The sequence below is a fragment of the Musca domestica genome, unplaced genomic scaffold (genome assembly GCF_030504385.1).
Source record: "Musca domestica strain aabys unplaced genomic scaffold, Musca_domestica.polishedcontigs.V.1.1 29, whole genome shotgun sequence".
Lineage (NCBI taxonomy): Eukaryota > Metazoa > Arthropoda > Insecta > Diptera > Muscidae > Musca > Musca domestica.
In genome coordinates, this window is record NW_026712296.1 from 10762886 (window position 1) to 10784454 (window position 21569).

The 21569-nt window shown below is 35.9% G+C and overlaps 2 protein-coding genes across 3 annotated transcripts in view; one reads left to right on the plus strand and one right to left on the minus strand.

Moving 5' to 3' along the window:
- LOC101892759 (elongation factor-like GTPase 1) overlaps positions 1-21569 on the minus strand; it is a 432356-nt gene that overhangs the window by 375251 nt on the left and 35536 nt on the right. The gene's annotated exons all lie outside the window — the stretch shown is intronic.
- LOC101894861 (rho GTPase-activating protein gacF) overlaps positions 1-21569 on the plus strand; it is a 131288-nt gene that overhangs the window by 93088 nt on the left and 16631 nt on the right. For both annotated transcript variants that reach the window (XM_011293450.3, XM_059124409.1), the window contains one exon: positions 13716-13867. In XM_011293450.3, coding sequence (XP_011291752.1) covers positions 13716-13867 — 152 coding nt within the window. The remainder of the gene's footprint in view (positions 1-13715; positions 13868-21569) is intronic.

The following is a 21569-nucleotide window of genomic DNA, read 5'->3' on the forward strand; positions in this document are numbered from 1 at the left end:
AGACCTTTTGGTCTTCTATGAAGAAGACCTTTTTGTCTTCTATGAAGACGACCTTTTTGTCTTCTATGAAGAAGACCTATTTGTCTTCTTTGAATGCCTATTGGTCTTCTATAAAGAAAACCTATTGGTCTTCTATGAAGTTGACCTATTGCTCTTCTATAAAGAAGACATATTGGTCTTCTATGAAGAAGACCTATTGGTCTTCTATGAGGACGACCTATTGGTATTCTATGAAGAAGACCTATTGGTCTTCTATGAAGAAGACCTATTGGTCTTCTATGTGGAAGACCTATTGGTCTTCTATAAAGAAGACCTATTGGTCAGATGATGTTCTATAAAGAAGACCTATTGGCCCTCTATAAAGTAGATCTATTGGTCTTCTATAAAGTAGACCTATTGCTCTTCTTTGAAGAAGACCTATTGGTCTTCTCTGAAGAAGACTATAAAGAAGAACTTTTGGATTCTATGAAGACCTTTCGGTCTTCTATGAAGAAGACCTTTTGGAATTCTATGAAGAAGACCTATTGGTCTTCTGTGAAGAAGACCTATTGGTCTTCTATAAAGAAGACCTATTAGACTTCTATAAAGAAGACCCATTGCTCTTCTATAAAGAAGACCTATTGCTCTTCCATAAAGAAGACCCATTGCTCTTCTATAAAGAAGACCTATTGTTCTTCTATAAAGAAGACCCATTGCTCTTCTATAAAAAAGAATTATTGGTCTTCTATTAAGAAGACCTAATGCAACTGGATGATTAGCTTTGGAAAAATTATATGTTAATTTGTTTTGTTCTTTTTGTTGTTGTAAATTTACTCCATATATCTTTATATTGCAAACTTTCTCCATAATGAGTAAGTTTATTGTGGTCTCAATTAAATTACCGCAATTGATATACATGATCGACCACAGGCCATTGGACAGGCCATTGTTTGGAATTAGCCAATTATTTACATATTGAAATGTAAAGTGGAATGTTTCCACAACAACGCTCACACTCACTCCGACATATATATGTCTGCATACCACGAACATATGTCACTGGCTAATTAATTAAATACGTATCATTTGACATCAGTATGTCAATACGACCTTTAATGTGTATTCGATTTCATTGACAGATACATATGTAGAAGCATGTGAAATATTGAAAGCAATTTAAAAACAAAACAAGTAAAAAAGCAGCTAATTTCGGCCGGGTCGAACTTTGAATACCCTCCACCATTAGAACGAATTTGGAAATTTTCAAAGAAATAAATGCCGTTAAAAATTCTGTTAAAATCTTAAACATACCGAATATAGCCGTTATATTGGGCTTTATACGACGTGGACCTACATTGTTGTCATAAGCCATTACCATTTTCAAATTCGAAACTTGAATAAACGGTGAATAATGTAGCTAAAATCATCGAAACATCGTACATAGGGAGGTACCGTTACATTGGAGCTATACGAAGTCCTGAACCAGTATAGACAAGTAGCCTGTAGCATCCATTACGAACTTCAAATACCAAATTTGAAACAATTTCGGTGAGTATTGTACCTAAAACCGTCAAAATACCGAATATCGGGAGGTACCGTTATATGGGGGCTGTACGAAGACGTGGACCTGCACATTCAACTTTCTGTCTTAGGCTGTACTATACCTTTGGAACTTCAAATATCAAATTTGAAACAATTCCGGTGATTAATGTCGCTAAAATCATCAAAATACCGAATATCGGGAGGTACGTTATATGGGGGCTATACGAAGAAGTGAACCTGCACAGTCAATTTTCTGTCTTAGGCTGTAGTATCCATTACGAACTTCAAATACGACATCTCAAAAAATTTCGGTGGGTATTGTACCTACCGAATATAGGGAGGTACTGATATATGGAGCCTATACTAAGACCTGTACCTGCATAGACAATTTCCTGTCATATGCTGTAGTATCCATTACAAACTTCAAATACCAAATTTGAAACAATTCTGGTGAATAATGTCGCTAAAATTATCAAAATACCGAATATCGGGAGGTACGTTATATGGGGGCTATACGAAGAAGTGAACCTGCACAGACAATTTCCTGTCATATGCTGTAGTATCCATTACGAACTTCAAATACCTCCAGTATCCATTACGAACTTTAAAATACCAAATTTCAAACAATTCCGGTGATTAATGTCGCTAAAATCATCAAAATACCAAATATAGGGAGGTACCGTTGTATGAGGGCTATATGAAAACGTGGACCTACATGGCTAATTTACGAACTTAACCTGCCTACTGGCAACATAAACATGTCTGCGAAATTTTAGCCTTCCATCTCGATTTGTTCGAAAAATAGCGTGACAGACGGACAGACAGACAGACAGACAGACAGGCGGACATCGCTAGATCGACATAGAGTTTTACGCTGATCAAAAATATATATACTTTGTTGGGTCTTACGTGAGTATTTCGTGAAGATACAAACGGAATGACAAAGTCAATATACCCTCCATAATATGGTGGAGGGTATAATAAAACTGGCGCCAGAAATTTTGTAATAATTGGAATATTATCAATGTGAGTCTATATTCAGTGAGTGGTAATTTTGACAAGCTATATACTACAAATATCATCAGCTCATGCAAATTCCAGGCACCCATAGTTGGAATTGATATTTTCTGAACTATAGCTATCTCTGAACCGGGTTTCTCCAAATTTTACGTATTAGCTTCTAGACTGGTGATTTGGGCTGATATTGACCATTTAGTGCACATTTAACCCGAAATCGGATGAAGATATATATGAGAGCTATATCCAAATCTGAACCGATTTCGATAAAATTTAAAACAGCTATTCCTGTGCTCCATCTAATACCTGGTACCAAATATCACGGTAGTGGAATGAATATTACGAATGTGTGGGACTAAAACTCTAAATCGGATGAAACATGTATATGGTTGCTATATCTATATCTGAACCGATTTTCACTAAATTTGATAGACTTGCTTCTAGGCTGAATTTGGTCCGATGTACTAAAATTCAGTCCATTTGGACTTATATCGGCCATTTGGTGCACAATTAACCCGAAATCGGATGAAGATATATATGGGAGCTATATCCAAATCTGAACCGATTTCGATAAAATTACAAACAGCTATTTCTGGGCTGTATCTTATATCTGGTACCAAATATCATTCTTGTGGAGTGCATATTACGAATGTGAGAGGCTTAAACACCAAATCGGATGAAAGATATATATGGGAGCTATAGCTATATCTGAACCGATTTTCTCCAAATTTGATATACTTGCTTCTAGGCCGAACTCGGTTGGGTGTGCCAAAATTCAGGTAATTTGGACTGATAGTGGACATTTGGTGCACATTTAACCCGAAATCGGATGAAGATATATATGGGAGCTATAGCTGTTTCTGAACCGATTTTCTCCAAATTTGTTGTATTTGCTTTAAGGCTAATCTCGGTCACATGTGCCAAAATTCGGGCCATTTGGGCTGATATTGGCCATTTGGTGGTCAATTAACCCGAAATCGGATGAAGATATATATGGGAGCTATATCCAAATCTGAACCGATTTCGATAAAATTTAAAACAGCTATTTCTGTGCTCCATCTAATACCTGGTACCAAATATCACGGTTGTGGAGTGCATAGTAGGAATGTGAGGGACTTAAAGATCAAATCGGATGAAATATATATATGGGAGCTATAGCTATATCTGAACCGATTTTCTCCAAATTTGATATACTTGCTTCTAGGCCGAACTCGGTTGGGTGTGCCAAAATTCAGGTAATTTGGACTGATGTGGATATTTGGTGCACATTTAACCCGAAATCGGATGAAGATATATATGGGAGCTATATCTAAATTTGATCCGATTCTCACCAATTTCAATAGGGTTCGTCCTTGGGCCAAAAAAATATTGTTTGGAAAATTTCCTTTTTGTCTTCTATGAAGACGACCTTTTTGTCTTCTATGAAGAAGACCTATTTGTCTTCTTTGAATGCCTATTGGTCTTCTATAAAGAAAACCTATTGGTCTTCTATGAAGTTGACCTATTGCTCTTCTATAAAGAAGACATATTGGTCTTCTATGAAGAAGACCTATTGGTCTTCTATGAGGACGACCTATTGGTATTCTATGAAGAAGACCTATTGGTCTTCTATGAAGAAGACCTATTGGTCTTCTATGTGGAAGACCTATTGGTCTTCTATAAAGAAGACCTATTGGTCAGATGATGTTCTATAAAGAAGACCTATTGGCCCTCTATAAAGTAGATCTATTGGTCTTCTATAAAGTAGACCTATTGCTCTTCTTTGAAGAAGACCTATTGGTCTTCTCTGAAGAAGACTATAAAGAAGAACTTTTGGATTCTATGAAGACCTTTCGGTCTTCTATGAAGAAGACCTTTTGGAATTCTATGAAGAAGACCTATTGGTCTTCTGTGAAGAAGACCTATTGGTCTTCTATAAAGAAGACCTATTAGACTTCTATAAAGAAGACCCATTGCTCTTCTATAAAGAAGACCTATTGCTCTTCCATAAAGAAGACCCATTGCTCTTCTATAAAGAAGACCTATTGTTCTTCTATAAAGAAGACCCATTGCTCTTCTATAAAAAAGAATTATTGGTCTTCTATTAAGAAGACCTAATGCAACTGGATGATTAGCTTTGGAAAAATTATATGTTAATTTGTTTTGTTCTTTTTGTTGTTGTAAATTTACTCCATATATCTTTATATTGCAAACTTTCTCCATAATGAGTAAGTTTATTGTGGTCTCAATTAAATTACCGCAATTGATATACATGATCGACCACAGGCCATTGGACAGGCCATTGTTTGGAATTAGCCAATTATTTACATATTGAAATGTAAAGTGGAATGTTTCCACAACAACGCTCACACTCACTCCGACATACATATGTCTGCATACCACGAACATATGTCACTGGCTAATTAATTAAATACGTATCATTTGACATCAGTATGTCAATACGACCTTTAATGTGTATTCGATTTCATTGACAGATACATATGTAGAAGCATGTGAAATATTGAAAGCAATTTAAAAACAAAACAAGTAAAAAAGCAGCTAATTTCGGCCGGGTCGAACTTTGAATACCCTCCACCATTAGAACGAATTTGGAAATTTTCAAAGAAATAAATGCCGTTAAAAATTCTGTTAAAATCTTAAACATACCGAATATAGCCGTTATATTGGGCTTTATACGACGTGGACCTACATTGTTGTCATAAGCCATTACCATTTTCAAATTCGAAACTTGAATAAACGGTGAATAATGTAGCTAAAATCATCGAAACATCGTACATAGGGAGGTACCGTTACATTGGAGCTATACGAAGTCCTGAACCAGTATAGACAAGTAGCCTGTAGCATCCATTACGAACTTCAAATACCAAATTTGAAACAATTTCGGTGAGTATTGTACCTAAAACCGTCAAAATACCGAATATCGGGAGGTACCGTTATATGGGGGCTGTACGAAGACGTGGACCTGCACATTCAACTTTCTGTCTTAGGCTGTACTATACCTTTGGAACTTCAAATATCAAATTTGAAACAATTCCGGTGATTAATGTCGCTAAAATCATCAAAATACCGAATATCGGGAGGTACGTTATATGGGGGCTATACGAAGAAGTGAACCTGCACAGTCAATTTTCTGTCTTAGGCTGTAGTATCCATTACGAACTTCAAATACGACATCTCAAAAAATTTCGGTGGGTATTGTACCTACCGAATATAGGGAGGTACTGATATATGGAGCCTATACTAAGACCTGTACCTGCATAGACAATTTCCTGTCATATGCTGTAGTATCCATTACAAACTTCAAATACCAAATTTGAAACAATTCTGGTGAATAATGTCGCTAAAATTATCAAAATACCGAATATCGGGAGGTACGTTATATGGGGGCTATACGAAGAAGTGAACCTGCACAGACAATTTCCTGTCATATGCTGTAGTATCCATTACGAACTTCAAATACCTCCAGTATCCATTACGAACTTTAAAATACCAAATTTCAAACAATTCCGGTGATTAATGTCGCTAAAATCATCAAAATACCAAATATAGGGAGGTACCGTTGTATGAGGGCTATATGAAAACGTGGACCTACATGGCTAATTTACGAACTTAACCTGCCTACTGGCAACATAAACATGTCTGCGAAATTTTAGCCTTCCATCTCGATTTGTTCGAAAAATAGCGTGACAGACGGACAGACAGACAGACAGGCGGACATCGCTAGATCGACATAGAGTTTTACGCTGATCAAAAATATATATACTTTGTTGGGTCTTACGTGAGTATTTCGTGAAGATACAAACGGAATGACAAAGTCAATATACCCTCCATAATATGGTGGAGGGTATAATAAAACTGGCGCCAGAAATTTTGTAATAATTGGAATATTATCAATGTGAGTCTATATTCAGTGAGTGGTAATTTTGACAAGCTATATACTACAAATATCATCAGCTCATGCAAATTCCAGGCACCCATAGTTGGAATTGATATTTTCTGAATATCTCTCATAAATAATCAGTCCTGTATGTATATGTATTGTAAAACGCTGTGAGGTAAAACTTTTTTTGTTAAATAAGCTTATCGAAAAACTTTCAAAAATGAGCATGTCTGTTTACACATTAGCAACGTCGTTAGCTTCCAGTTGACGAAGTGTTGTGGCATCAACTCCAACAAGTATCGCAAGAAAACCCCACGATGCACACAACGAGTCGATGACTTAGCTCTTGCAGCTAAGGATGAACTTTAACCTTCCCATTTGGTACACATACTCATACATACGCATGGACTTTAATGTAATAAATATTTCAAAAAAAAACCAGTAAGGAAAGCTCAAAAGTCGGGCGGGGCCGACTATATAATACCCTACACCACTATGCATATTTAGTAGAGCTCTCGTAAAAAGGTTTATACAGGGCATTTCAGAGCTCTATGAGATATTTGGTACAAAATCAAAATCTATCTAATTCTATCGTGCATTTTACGAACTATAGCTATCTCTGAACCGGGTTTCTCCAAATTTTACGTATTAGCTTCTAGACTGGTGATTTGGGCTGATATTGACCATTTAGTGCACATTTAACCCGAAATCGGATGAAGATATATATGAGAGCTATATCCAAATCTGAACCGATTTCGATAAAATTTAAAACAGCTATTACTGTGCTCCATCTAATACCTGGTACCAAATATCACGGTTGTGGAATGAATATTACGAATGTGTGGGACTAAAACTCTAAATCGGATGAAACATGTATATGGTTGCTATATCTATATCTGAACCGATTTTCACTAAATTTGATAGACTTGCTTCTAGGCTGAATTTGGTCCGATGTACTAAAATTCAGTCCATTTGGACTTATATCGGCCATTTGGTGCACAATTAACCCGAAATCGGATGAAGATATATATGGGAGCTATATCCAAATCTGAACCGATTTCGATAAAATTACAAACAGCTATTTCTGGGCTGTATCTTATATCTGGTACCAAATATCATTCTTGTGGAGTGCATATTACGAATGTGAGAGGCTTAAACACCAAATCGGATGAAAGATATATATGGGAGCTATAGCTATATCTGAACCGATTTTCTCCAAATTTGATATACTTGCTTCTAGGCCGAACTCGGTTGGGTGTGCCAAAATTCAGGTAATTTGGACTGATAGTGGACATTTGGTGCACATTTAACCCGAAATCGGATGAAGATATATATGGGAGCTATAGCTGTTTCTGAACCGATTTTCTCCAAATTTGGGCTGATATTGGCCATTTGGTGGTCAATTAACCCGAAATCGGATGAAGATATATATGGGAGCTATATCCAAATCTGAACCGATTTCGATAAAATTTAAAACAGCTATTTCTGTGCTCCATCTAATACCTGGTACCAAATATCACGGTTGTGGAGTGCATAGTAGGAATGTGAGGGACTTAAAGATCAAATCGGATGAAATATATATATGGGAGCTATAGCTATATCTGAACCGATTTTCTCCAAATTTGATATACTTGCTTCTAGGCCGAACTCGGTTGGGTGTGCCAAAATTCAGGTAATTTGGACTGATGTGGATATTTGGTGCACATTTAACCCGAAATCGGATGAAGATATATATGGGAGCTATATCTAAATTTGATCCGATTCTCACCAATTTCAATAGGGTTCGTCCTTGGGCCAAAAAAATATTGTTTGGAAAATTTCATCTCAATCGGATAATAAATGCGACCTGCATTTTGTTCACATCTACAGACGGACGGACGGACAGACGGACTGACATGCATAAATCGACTCAGAAAGTGATTCTATGAAGGTTCTCAAAAGTAACTATGGGTCTATCTCGTTTCCTTCTCCATGTTACAAACAAATGCACAAAGACATAATACCCTTACCACTATGTGGTGTAGGGTATAAAAATAAAAACAGAAAAACAAAAAGACGTCACTTATTTATGCAATTCGTGATGTTTTCTCCAGGAAAATGTGTGGTGTAAAAGAGAAGAGCCAACGTTCCGTTGCCTTTCCCTGACAAACAGCGATAGCAATTTGTATTTTTTTCCACTCCGTAACCATGCACCACTGTTCGCAAACTAACTAACTAACTAACTAACAACTAATAATGCTGATGATGGGATGATGATGACAGTGTCGTTTAATGTATTCTAGTGGATAGGTATATTGAGTACTGAGTTGATTTTATTTATAAGAGTGGTGCGTTGGAATAATTTCAATTTGACCTTTTCTTAAGTATTGCAGTAATCCAACAATTTGGGGACCCCTATATGAGAGCTAAAACAGGTAAAGAAATGTCCGAAGGGACGGGACCGACTATATAGGGTGAGATAAAAAAAAAAACTGCAAAAAAATCAAACGCCAAAATTTTTACATTTTTTTTAAATTTTATTGAATGAAAACAAAAAATACCGGAAATAGCATCAAATTTTAGAATAAGTTTAGATTTGTTCGAACTAGTATCCTTTGGCACGAACTATGACCTTCAAACGGCCAATGAAACCGTCACACGCTGCCCGAATATTGCTCTGTGGTATTTTGGCCCATTCCCGGCGAAGCGCTTGCTTGAGGTGATCGACACTTTGGTATTTTTTAGTGCCAATCTGGCAATCCAAAATATTCCAGACACAATAGTCCATCGGATTGGTATCCGGAGTTTTTAGTGGCCATTGTACGCTGGAAATAAAGCGAGGAACCTCATTTTGTAACCATTCTTGGGTGGCTCGTTATAAGTGCGATGGTGCTGTCCTGGCCTGGATGGTGCTATCCTGGCCTGTCCTGTGGAAATATCCAAGGTCGGCTTTAATACACCCTCCAGAATATTTTCGCGATAATATTGATGATGATTGGTGATGCCACGTTCGCGGATATACGAGCGGAGAGCGACTATTGACTGTTATAGTGGCACACCCCATCACCATGGCCGACACTTGAGTTCTGAGTCCGACCGAAGGTGCACATTTTCAGCTGACCTCTTTGGCAAATAAACACGTTTATTTTTGTTTGTTTACAAACTGCTGGTCAACGAATGTTTTCCCATCGGAGAAAACCAAATGCGGCAGTTCACCACTTTCGGCCAAGCGAAACTCTTTAGCTCTTTTGGGTCTATTTTCCTTCTGTTGCTATGTAAGTTTTTGCACTTTTTGGAATTTCAATGACTTTACCCCGAGCTAATTTTTCAGTATTTGCCGAATGGAACCATTTTTCGGCCACTGTGACACGGGTTTCGATCAAGTCGCTTCTTTATTTTTCGAACCATTTCTGCTGATGTTGTTGTTTTCTTCCGTCCACTTACTTGACGTCGGGCTATGCTACCAGTACCAGCGATGGTACGAGACACAAAAAATTTATTCACATTGAAATGCTGGAGTGCTCTAACAATAGCAGCTTGTGGTTTTCCAGCCAAATATAAAGAAATCACTCGTGAATTCCATGACGAATAACTTTTTTTCTGGAAAATTCTCACCAAAATGCTTTTGTACGCTTGTAAACAATATAATCAGCTATCACTGGAATAATTTTAACAGCTGTCGGACGAGTTGATTTGATATGACAGCAGTCTGAAGTTGGTTGTAGTTTTTTCATCTCAATCTGTATATGAGAGCTATAACTATATCTGAATCAATGTTTCCCGTATTTGAAACACTTGTTCGCTTAATATAATAATTTTCCTTATTACCCAAACAGAGTTCCGATTTGCTCGATCTCACATGCATCCGATATATATTGGGACGTGTCCAATTTGAAGAAGATTGGACATTAGTTTCCCATTTAAGGAATGTATTATTACCTAAAAAATTGACCTTTTGTAGGGGAGATACAGGAATGAGTGGATCAATTTTTCCCATTTTTTATTCTGACCTCAGTCTAATCTGACTATTGCGACGTATATCGGATACTGCATCTGCTCAACATGGGATTTTGATGTTTTGATTGGACCAATATGGTCCATTTCTGCAACTGAACAAGTCTTAACTAAATTTTATTGTGTGGAAAGTTTCAACTATATCAGGTGAGATTTTAATGTTGTTTCGCCCAAATTTTTTGTTGGGTGGGGAGGGGGGTTGGTTTTTTTTGAAAGAGAGAGGACCTTTAAAAAGTCCTCTCTTTTCAGGCCTTCCATAGAAAAAGAATACATTTAACATGTCCTTTATAATTCGGGGAGAGATTACCTTTAACAGGTTTTGTAATATGTTTTCCATAAAAAGGAGCTCACTTACGGGTTTTCCAAAAGAGAATAATATTAACATGTTTTACATAGGAATATAAACTTTTTACAGAAGTTTTGTAGAGAGTCTATCTTGTACATGCCGTCTAAAGATAGATGAAATTTCACAGTCCTTCTGTGAAGAGCAGACCTATTTCAAGTCTTCCGTAGAGACAAAGTTTTTTACAGGTATTCCATAGAAGCAAAAAATATATATTATACTTCTATAAAAATATGACCAATTTCTGATCTTTTGAGAATGTCTCTGACAGATATTCTAAGGATTTTTATTATCGATCTATATATACTTCAGCAGGTATTTTATAAAAAAAAGAATACCTTTAAAAATCTTCCTCTTTTTTACAGATCTTTTGTAAAGCTTTTCCCTACTTTACAGAAGTTCTATAGAAAGAAGCCCTTTACCTTTCTTCTATAGATAGAAGACATAGTACAGGTCTTCCACTCAGAAATCTCTTTTAAGGTGTTTCATAACGCGAAGATGTTCCGAACACCACATTAAAAATCTTCTTCTTTCATTAACCACTCGACGTTTGATGCTCATGATAATATCACAAGACTTATTTATCACGACTTAAATACAAAAAAAAAACGACAATAGCAACAGCATCTACCGCAATTGCGCCAGAACAAGAAAAGCCATTTGAAAGTGTATTTTGTCACCCCCAATGACGCGAAAGAAATGGAGGATATTCTACTTCGTTTTGCTAGCTAATGCGAAAATTGTTATAAAACTTCAAATTGCTTGGTATGTGACTTGGCGATGGAAATGTTTTTGCTGGGGTTTTTGTTTTTGTCAACAAGAAGTGAAAATTACATGCGAGAAAGTTGCATTAAAGTTTATTTTTTTTCCTTGTTCCAAAAAAAAAAATCCAAGTACATAGATGTTGTCTTTTAGTTGTTTAAAATTTCTTAGGGAATATATTCAATTTTTCGTTGACAGTTTAAGCGGGTCATTCAGTTTGTCAGACACATTCATTCACAACACTTCGCCATTTTTGGGTGTTTGTATCAATCAATGAGAGAAAAAGTGAAAATGAACATTTGAACTTTGCATTGTTGTTGCTTTTTTTTGGCTGACAACCAAATTTGGGAGAAATCAACCGGGACACAGAAAAAAGAGGTATGAGATATGAAAGAATGGCGAAGCACAATCAATCGGTATGGGGTCTTAAGAATTAAAGTCCTGGGGGTTTACACTGATGGTTTCTATACCCTCCACCATAGTATGGAGGGTATATTAAGTTTGTCATTCCGTAATATAAATTTTAGACCCCACAAATTATATATATTCTTGATCAGCATAAAATTCTATGTCGATTTAGCGATGTCCGTCCGTCTATCTGTCTGTCCGTCCGTGGAAATCTCTCTAGCTTCCGAACTAATTGAAGTAGGTTGATAAAATTTTACTCATATGTGTGTTTGGTATGCAGAACTTTTGGTATTGAAAATTACCTATATAGGTCTACGTTTAAGTATAGCCCCCCCCCATATAACTGTACCTCACTATATTCGGCATTTTGAATATTTTAGCGACACCGAAATTGTTTCAAATTTCGTATTTGAAGTTTCTAGTAAGTGCTACAGCCAGAAAATTACCTATGCAGGTTCAGATCTTCGTATAGCCCCCATATAACGGTGCTTCTCTGTATTCGGTATTTTGCTGATTTCAGGGACATTACTCACCGTAATGGTTTCAAATTTCGTATTTACACTAACTAACCAGTACTACATCCTGTTACCGTTTTGGTTATTCAACATTTCGACCCTTTGTGGGCGAAGTACCAGAGGGAATGGTCCCATCTCTATTGTGTTAATACAAACATTGAAATGTGCCGGGTCAGAACGGAATTGGATGTTAATTTCGCGTTTTATGAGCATCATGGATATTCAAAAATTTGACCCGTTGTGGGGGATGTACCAGAAGCAGTGGACTGATATTTCTCATCTTCACACCTGATATTGGGTTAATAAAAATACTGGGATGTGTGAAATTTGAAGGGAATCGGAATCTTATTCCATATTGTGTAAACGTTTTGGTTATTCAAATTTTGACGGGGATATACCAGCAGGAGTGGGTTGATAAATTTCATCTTCACATTAGATCTTGTGGTAGCAAAAATAATGGGATGTGTGAAATACTAAGAGAACATAATTGTTATTTCGGATTTTATGATCGTTTTCATTATTCAAAACTTTGACCCTTTGTGGGAGAGGTACCAGAAGGAATAGTCCGATCTCTACCATTTTTATAACATATCTTGTGCTAATAGAAATGTTGAAATGTACCAAGTCGGAATGGAATCGGACATTAATTCCACGTTTTGTGAGCTTCATGGATATTAACAATTTTGACCCTTTGTGGGGAGGTACCACAAGAAGTGAACCGATATATTCCAAATTAACACCAGACCTTGGGTTAATAAAAATATTGTGATGTGTGTAACTTGAAGACATTCGGACTCTTACACCACATTTTATTAGAGTTTAAATCCTTTCTTTTTCTGTGCAGTCAAATATTTTCTTTGAAAATACCGATATTTTGTGAGGGAGGTACCAGAAGGAGAAGACCGATATTGCCCATCTGCGGACCGGATCTAAGTTTGATAATAATATTACAATGTACCAAGCATGAACCAAATCGGATACTACCTTCGAGGGTTATCGTGGTACCAGCCAGCCAAACACGTTTTGGCTGTATCAAATGATATATACCCTCTGATCATATGACTGAGGGTATAAAAAAATACCTCATTGGGTCTATCAACACATTTTCAGCGAAAAATAAATGTTCATCAAAAAAAAAAAAAAAAAACAATTAACAGTAGTGTGAAGAAAATATTGCCTGTCATTAATACACATTTCTTTCTATCAATTTCATTCCATTCCATTTTTTTTTCTAATTTACATTGTTTTTGTTGTCTTCTTTTCACTTTCATTGCAGAAGCCACTGAACGGTGCAAAACCCACCAAATACCATTATTATCCGCACAACCAACACATTTATTTGCTGCCCGAATGTGCCATACAACAGGTGTGCAATGCCGTCTATGTTCGATTGAATTACACCCAACCTCTGTGCGCCTGTCCATCAAGGTATGCTTATCAATGATTTCATAAATTAAAATGTTCACATTAATTATATTTTATCCATTTTGATAAATTCAAACTAAATTCACGATGGATGCATTAGCCATGGAAATATGGAAATATTATTTTTTGAAACTTAAAAATTTTCCAAACTTAATGAAATAAAATGTTGGGAGTCGCATCGAAAATTGAGATTTTTTTTTTTTTTTTTTTTTTTTTTTTTTGATAAAGCAGGCTAACATGGTATCTCCACATTATTTTAGAATCATATGTAAAGTGGCTTTTTCAAATTGTATATTTTTATTGCATATTTTAAGAAGCTCCGAACAATTTTAAAACTATTACGTAACGTAAAAAGTACATTACCATAAATACAAACATTACCATAAATACACTTGTATTTTATTTATAATTATTATTTTACAATTTTCTGTCTTAGGATTTAGTATTCATTGCGAACTTCAAATACCACATTTGAAACAATTCCGGTGAATGATGTCGCTAAAATCATCAAAATACCGAATATCGGGAGGTACCTTTATATGGGGACCATACGAAGACGTGGACCTGCACACACAGTTTTCTGTCTTAGGCTGTAGTATCCATTACGAACTTCAAATAACAAATTCGAAACAATTCCGGTGAATATTGTTGCTAAAATCATCAAAATATCGAATATCGGGAGGTACCGTTATATTGGGGCTATACGAAGACGTGGACCTGCATAGACAATTTTCTGTCTTAGGCTGTAGTATCCATTTCAAACTTCAAATGCCAAATTTGAAACAATTCCGGTGAATAATGTCGCTAAAATCATCAAAATTCGGTATCGGGAGGTACTGTTATATGGGGGCTATATGATAACGTGGACCTACATGACCCTTTTACGAACTTAATCTACCTACTGGCAAAATATACATGTGTGCAAAATTTTAGCCTTCTATCTCAATTCGTTCGAAAGATAGCGTGATTACAACAGACAGACTGACATGGCTAAATCGTTTTAGAATTTTACGCTGATCAAGAATATACTTTGTTGGGTCTGACATGAGTATTCCGAGCAGTTACAAACGGAATGACAAAATTAATATACTCTCCATAGTATGGTGGAGGGTATAAAAATGATATAGATAATGATTGACAAAGTTACTTAACATATGACTCTAATATCAAAGGTAATCTTGTCTTAAATGGAAGTTTACATATCACAAAAGATTCGTACTTTAAGAACAGTGAGGGTATAAAGTTCATATCAGGACCAAAAAGGGTCACTCGCTTGAGTGAACTTCGAATAGAAATTATATTGATATTTTCAAAGAAGATCTGATCAAAAATAAGTTCCATGTATCATTTTATACCCTCAGCCATATGGCTGAAGAGGGTGTATATCTTTCGATACGACCTAAACGAAATAACAATTTTAGACCCTAGGTTTCTTTGGGCGATATCAGTTTCGATAGATTTGGAGTCCATGTAGCGGTGACCGTCCGTCTATCTGGCTGGCTGGGACGTTCAATAACTCTTGAAGGGAGTATTGGATTTCGTCGAAACTTGGTTCATCGTAATATTATTATGAAACTTAGATCAGTTTTGACCGGACCTATTTTGTTTCAACTTGGCAAACTCATTTGTATCAGTGCTAGGTCAGGTGTGAAACTCGACCACTCGTTCTAGTACCTCTCAGACAAAAAAATAACATTTTGAATAATCATATCTCTTATAAAATGTGAAATAATACTAATATTTTTCCCAATATATTTCTAATAATACAAAATCAGGTATGAGGAACAGTTAGAATGGATCACCTCCTTCTGGTGGTTCACCCACAACGGGTCAAGATTTGAAATTATTTTAACCCCCATAACATTTTCTTCAAACTTTATATATCACAATATTTGTATCAACCAGAGATGTGATGTGAATATGGAATTAATGAGACACTCCTTCCGCTACCTTTCCCACAAGGGGTCCGAACTCTGAAACATTAAAACTCTTATAAATATAGGAGAAAAAAAATAGTGGATTACTTCAAACATAATCAATCCCATTATTCATAGATCTAATGTAAATATGTGATATATTTAGGCATATCCCCAGATGAGGGTTAACATTTTGAATAGTCATAAAAAAAGTAAAAAAGTATCAGTCGGTTTTGTCGACAGATGTATACCCTCAGCCAATGTTTGATTATTTAAATATATTTTGACATTTGTTATGTTTATTCAAATTGTTGATCCTCTGTGGAGTTCCGAAAATGGGCCAATATTGTCCATTTCGTATCCGACCTAAATAAATCTGATATAAATATTGCGACGTGTCAGGTTTAGTATATATTGGGTACTTCCTTCACTTTATATGAGATATGTGATCATTTTTAGAAAATGTTAAAATGTTCGTGAGGTGCCAGATATAGTCGACCAAATATTCAATTTTTATACTTCATCTAATACAGATGAAAATACAGGTATGGGCAAAATTACAAGAAAATCGAACATTTATATCAAATTGTAGGCCAAATCATAAATTCTATATTAATCACAGGTTTGTGGTGGAGAGAAATATTTACATGTAGCAAGTTGAAAAGAATCTTCTCTGACTTGTTTGGCAAGTTATGACAGATAAAAGTATTAAAAATTGTGACCCTTTGTGGGTGAGGTACCAGAAGGGAGATATATATCATCTTCACAACAGATATTGCTATAGCAAAAATGTTTACATGTGTGGAATTTGAAGAGAGTTGGATGCTTATTTCGCTTTCTTTGAGAGTTTCGTTTTTCACAATCTTTAACACTATGTGGGGACGGTACCAGAAAGAGTGGACCGATATATCACATCTTCACAGCAGATTTTGTGTTTGTAGAAATAATGGGATGTTTAAAATATTAAGAGAAGCGGATGCATATTTTGGATTATATGGTCGTTTTGGATATTCAAAACGTTGACCCTTTGTGATGGACTTACCTGAAGGAATGGTCCGATCTCTACCATTTTTATGACAGATTTTGTGTTTATAGAAACAATGAAATGTGCCTAGTCTGAATAGAATCGGATGTTAATTTTGCGTTATAATTATGAATAATTGATGAAGTCCACCGATGTTGTCCATTTTCGCACCTGACCTAGCACTGGTGCAAATATCAGGATTCGCAAAGTTGGAGAAAAATCGAATTATCATTTCTCTTTCTGTGCAGTAAAATATTATTTTGAAAATTTCGACCATTTGTGGGGAAGAAACCAGAAGGAGTGGACCAATATTGCCCATCGCCGAAATCGATGTAAGTTTGACCATAATATTACGATGTACCAAGTTTGGACCAAATCGAATAGTCACTTCGAGAGTGAGCACACCATCCAGGCAAACAGACGGACGGTCATGGCTAGACCGACTCCGCTAAATTCATTAAAATACCGTACATAGGGAGGTACCGTTACATCGGAGATTACGAACTTCATATACAACATCTCAAACAATTTCGGTGAGTATTGTACCTAAAATCGTCAAAATACCGAATATAGGGTGTACTGATATATGGGGCCTATATGAAGACCTGGACCTGCATAGACAACTTTCTGTCATAAGCTGTAGTATCCATTACGAATTTCCAATACGAAATTTGAAACAATTCCGGTGAATAATGTCGCTAAAATCATCAAAATACCGAATATCGGGAGGTACAGTTATATGGGAGTTATACGAAGACGTGGATCTGGGAGTTATACGAAGACGTGGACCAATCTTCTGTCATAGACTTTAGAATCCATCTCGAACTTCACATTACCAAATTTGAAACAATTCCGATGAATAATGTCGCTAAAATGATCAAAGTACCGAATATCGGGAGGTATAGTGTTATAGGCTATAGACCTGCACGGACAATATTCTGTCTTAGGCTGAAGTATCCTTCTGGAACTTCAAATACCAAATTTGAAACCATTCCGTTGAATAATGTCGCTAAAATCATCAAAATACCTAATATCGGGTGGTGCCGTTATATGGGGGCTATATGAAAACGTGGACCTACATGGGTCATTTACGAACTTAACCTTGCTACTGGCAAAATAAACATGTCTGCAATATTTTAGCTTCTATCTCGATTCGTTCGAAAGATAGTGTATCATCGCTTAATCAATATAGAATTTTACGCTCATCAAGAATATATATACGTTGGTGGGTCTTATTACATGAGTATTTTGAGGAGTTACAAACAGAATGACAAAATTAATATACCCTCCATAGTATGGCGGAGGGTATAAAAACGTTAAATTATATTAATTAAAATATATATTTAAAAAAATCTTAAAACAAAATGTAAATATTCCTGCTTTAGACTTTCATTTGCGATAATTCACAATGAAATATTTTCTTCCATAGTTGGCTTCTTGACATTTTACCAAAAAGTTGTAATTTATATAATCTATTATTATTTTTTTGCCACTCAATTCTCCGCTACTTCATCTGAAATATATTGTAGATTGAAGTTAACGTATAAACTATTTTATAAATCACGTTCGTTTTGCTAACCAACTTTTTGGACTTGCCAAGAAACTGTATTCGCATTTGTGCATTCAATTTTTTCCGCCACTGTATGCCAACGTTTAAGCCTCAAAAGGTTATTCTGTTAAGCCTCTCGCTTCCATTATTGTAATGTATTTACCATTTTTTTTTTTTTGAATAGTCCATGCATATTCGATGGTAAGTAACAATTATTAATGCTTTCGAAACAGCGTCGAGAGCAGTTCAAAAGAAAACCATCATAGCTATTTTACAGCATAATACGTTCGCACTAGGATTGGTGGTTTTGAATTACGTAAAATACAAAAAAAAAAATATAAATACTGAAAGGAAGATATTTCCAGTTATATTTTTATTTTTTAAATTTTGACTTTTTTATTTTGGAAACCATTCAATAAAATAACAATTCTTCGGAAGACAAATATTCATTAGTGCCCATAACCTTAAAATGGCGAATATTTCAAGGTAATGGAACATTTTAGTTTTACTATATTGGGAGATTTATTGTCCTCTGAGAATCTGAGAGCAAAAAGGAACTTGTTACTTGGTAATGAAGAAACAGTATACAGGGTGAGCTGAAAAAACTGCAACCAACTTCATTGGTGCAACGAAAAGCTACATTAATATAATAAATATTTTGTTCATGCAATGAAAACTTACATTGCTTTAAAATTCAATGATTTTTGGTTTCATTGAATATATGAAATGGATTTCATTAATGTTACGAAACTACTTATTTTTACAAAATTCTGTAAAAAAAAATGTGAATACAGAAATGATGCTGTCTGATACACACAAGTATGCAACCAAAGTATTTATAATTAGGGGAAATTGTGATAATTGTTATATTTAAATTTGTGCGACAATTTAATGAAGTAGTTTCATGAATGAATGAAACGTTACGATATGGAGTTCGTTCTAGGCCAAACAAATGATGCATGGAAAATGTCATCTCAATAAAAGGCGACAATAAAGGCGACCTGCATTTTATTCATAAAAATAAGTGGGCAGACGGTCAGACTTAATGACATTCATAAACCGACTCAGAATGTGATTTTATAAAGAACATCCAAAAAGGTAGGGTTTATCTCGCGTATTTGTACCTGTTACAAACAAATGCACAACGACAAATTACCCTCTACCACAGTGTGGTGTAGGTATTAAGAAGTAAAAAACAGCAAAGTTCGGCCACTTTTAATACCCTCCACCATTTTGAAGGATATCGAAAAATTTTAAAAATCCTTCGAAATATGCCACTTAAATGAAAACCCTTATATGGGGGATACGAAGATCTCGACCTGTAAAAGTATTGTTTGTGTCATATGCTGTAGTACGAATTTAAAATACGAAATTTAAAGCATTTTCAATGAAAAATGTGGATATACAAAGCCATGGACTTATATCAATAATGTGCCGCCACAGGAGCTAGAACCCAATATGAACCACAAATACAAATTTTTGGACAAATCTGTGGAAAAATAATCAAATGAAGAATATCATTATATTAATGAACAATTTCGTTAATTTTACGTTAATGAAACTCAATTGAACTTTTTTCATTCATTCAATGAACCTCTACGTTGGTTCAAAATCAATGACAAATTTCTTTGACGGAACGTAGGAATTCATTTATGATATGAAGCTTTTTCTTTCAGCGTAGTTCGACAGCTGTTAAAATTATTCCAGCGACATCTCATTATATTGTTTACAAGTGAACCAAAGCATTTTTGTGAGAATTTTTTCTGAAAAAAAAGTTATTCATGATGGAATTCAAGCGTGATAGTGTGATTTCTTCATATTTAGCTGGAAATCCACAAGTGGCTATCGTTAGAGCACAGCAGAATTTAAATGTTAATTTATATTTTGTGGCTCGTACCATCGCTCGTTACCGTGATACTGGTAGCGTTGGCCGACGTCAAGGAAGTGGATGGAAGAAAACAGCAACATGAGCAGAAATGGTTCGAAAAGTAAAGAATCGACTTGATCGAAACCCGCGTCGCATTGGCCGAAAAATGGCTCGTGAGCTGAATATATCGCAATATTCCATTCGGCAAATATTGAAAAACGAGCTCGGGGTAAAGCCATTGAAATTCCAAAAAATGCAAGAACTTACACAGCAACAGAAAGAAAACAGACTCAAAAGAGCTAAAGAGTTGCTTCGCTTGGCCAAAAGTGGTGAACTGCCAAATTTGGTTTTCTCCGATGAGGAAACATTCGTTGTCCAGCAGTTTGTAAACAAATAAAATGACCGAAAAGTGCAAGAACTTACACCGCAACAGAAAGAAAATAGACTCGAAAAGTACAGAAGCGACTTGATTGAAACCCGCGTCGCATTGGCCGAAAAATGGCCCGTGAGCTGAACATGTCGCAATATTCCATTCGGCAAATATTGAAAAATGAGCTCGGGGTAAAGCCATTGAAATTCCGAAAAGTGCAAGAACTTACACAGCAACAGAAAGAAAACAGACTCAAACGAGCTAAAGAGTTGCTTCGCTTGGCCGAAAGTGGTGAACTGCCGAATGTGGTTTTCTCCGATGAGAAAACGTTCGTTGTCCAGCAGTTTGTAAACAAACAAAATGATAGTGTTTACATGCCAAAGAGGTCAGCTGAAAATGTGCACCTTTGGTTGGCCACAACAGCCGATGGTCGCTCTCCGCTCGTTTTAATCGAACGTGGCATCAGAATAAATGCCGAATATTATCGCGAAAATATTCTGGAGGGTGTATTAAAGCCTTGAGCACGTAAACATTTTGGCCGCAGACCTTGGACATTCCAACAGGACTCAGCACCATCGCACTCAGCGCGCGCCATCCAGGAATTGTTACAAATTTCCAACGCACAATGGCCACCAAAATCTCCGAATACCAATACCGTTAGACTATTGTGTCTGAAGCATTTTGGAAAGCAAGGTTGACACTAAAGAAATACCAAAGTGTCGATCACCTCAAGCAAGCGCTTCGCCGGGAATGGGCCAAAATACCGCAGGGCAACATTCGGACAGCGTGTGACGATTTCATTGGCCGTTTGAAGACCATAATTCGTGGCAAAGGTTACCAATTCGAACAAATCTCAACTATTCGGAAATTTGACGCTTTTCCAACATTTTTTGCTTTCATTAAATAAATTTTAAAAAATGTAAAAATTATGGCGTTTGACTTTGTTGTAATTCTTCTATCTCACGCTGCTTACTTGTAA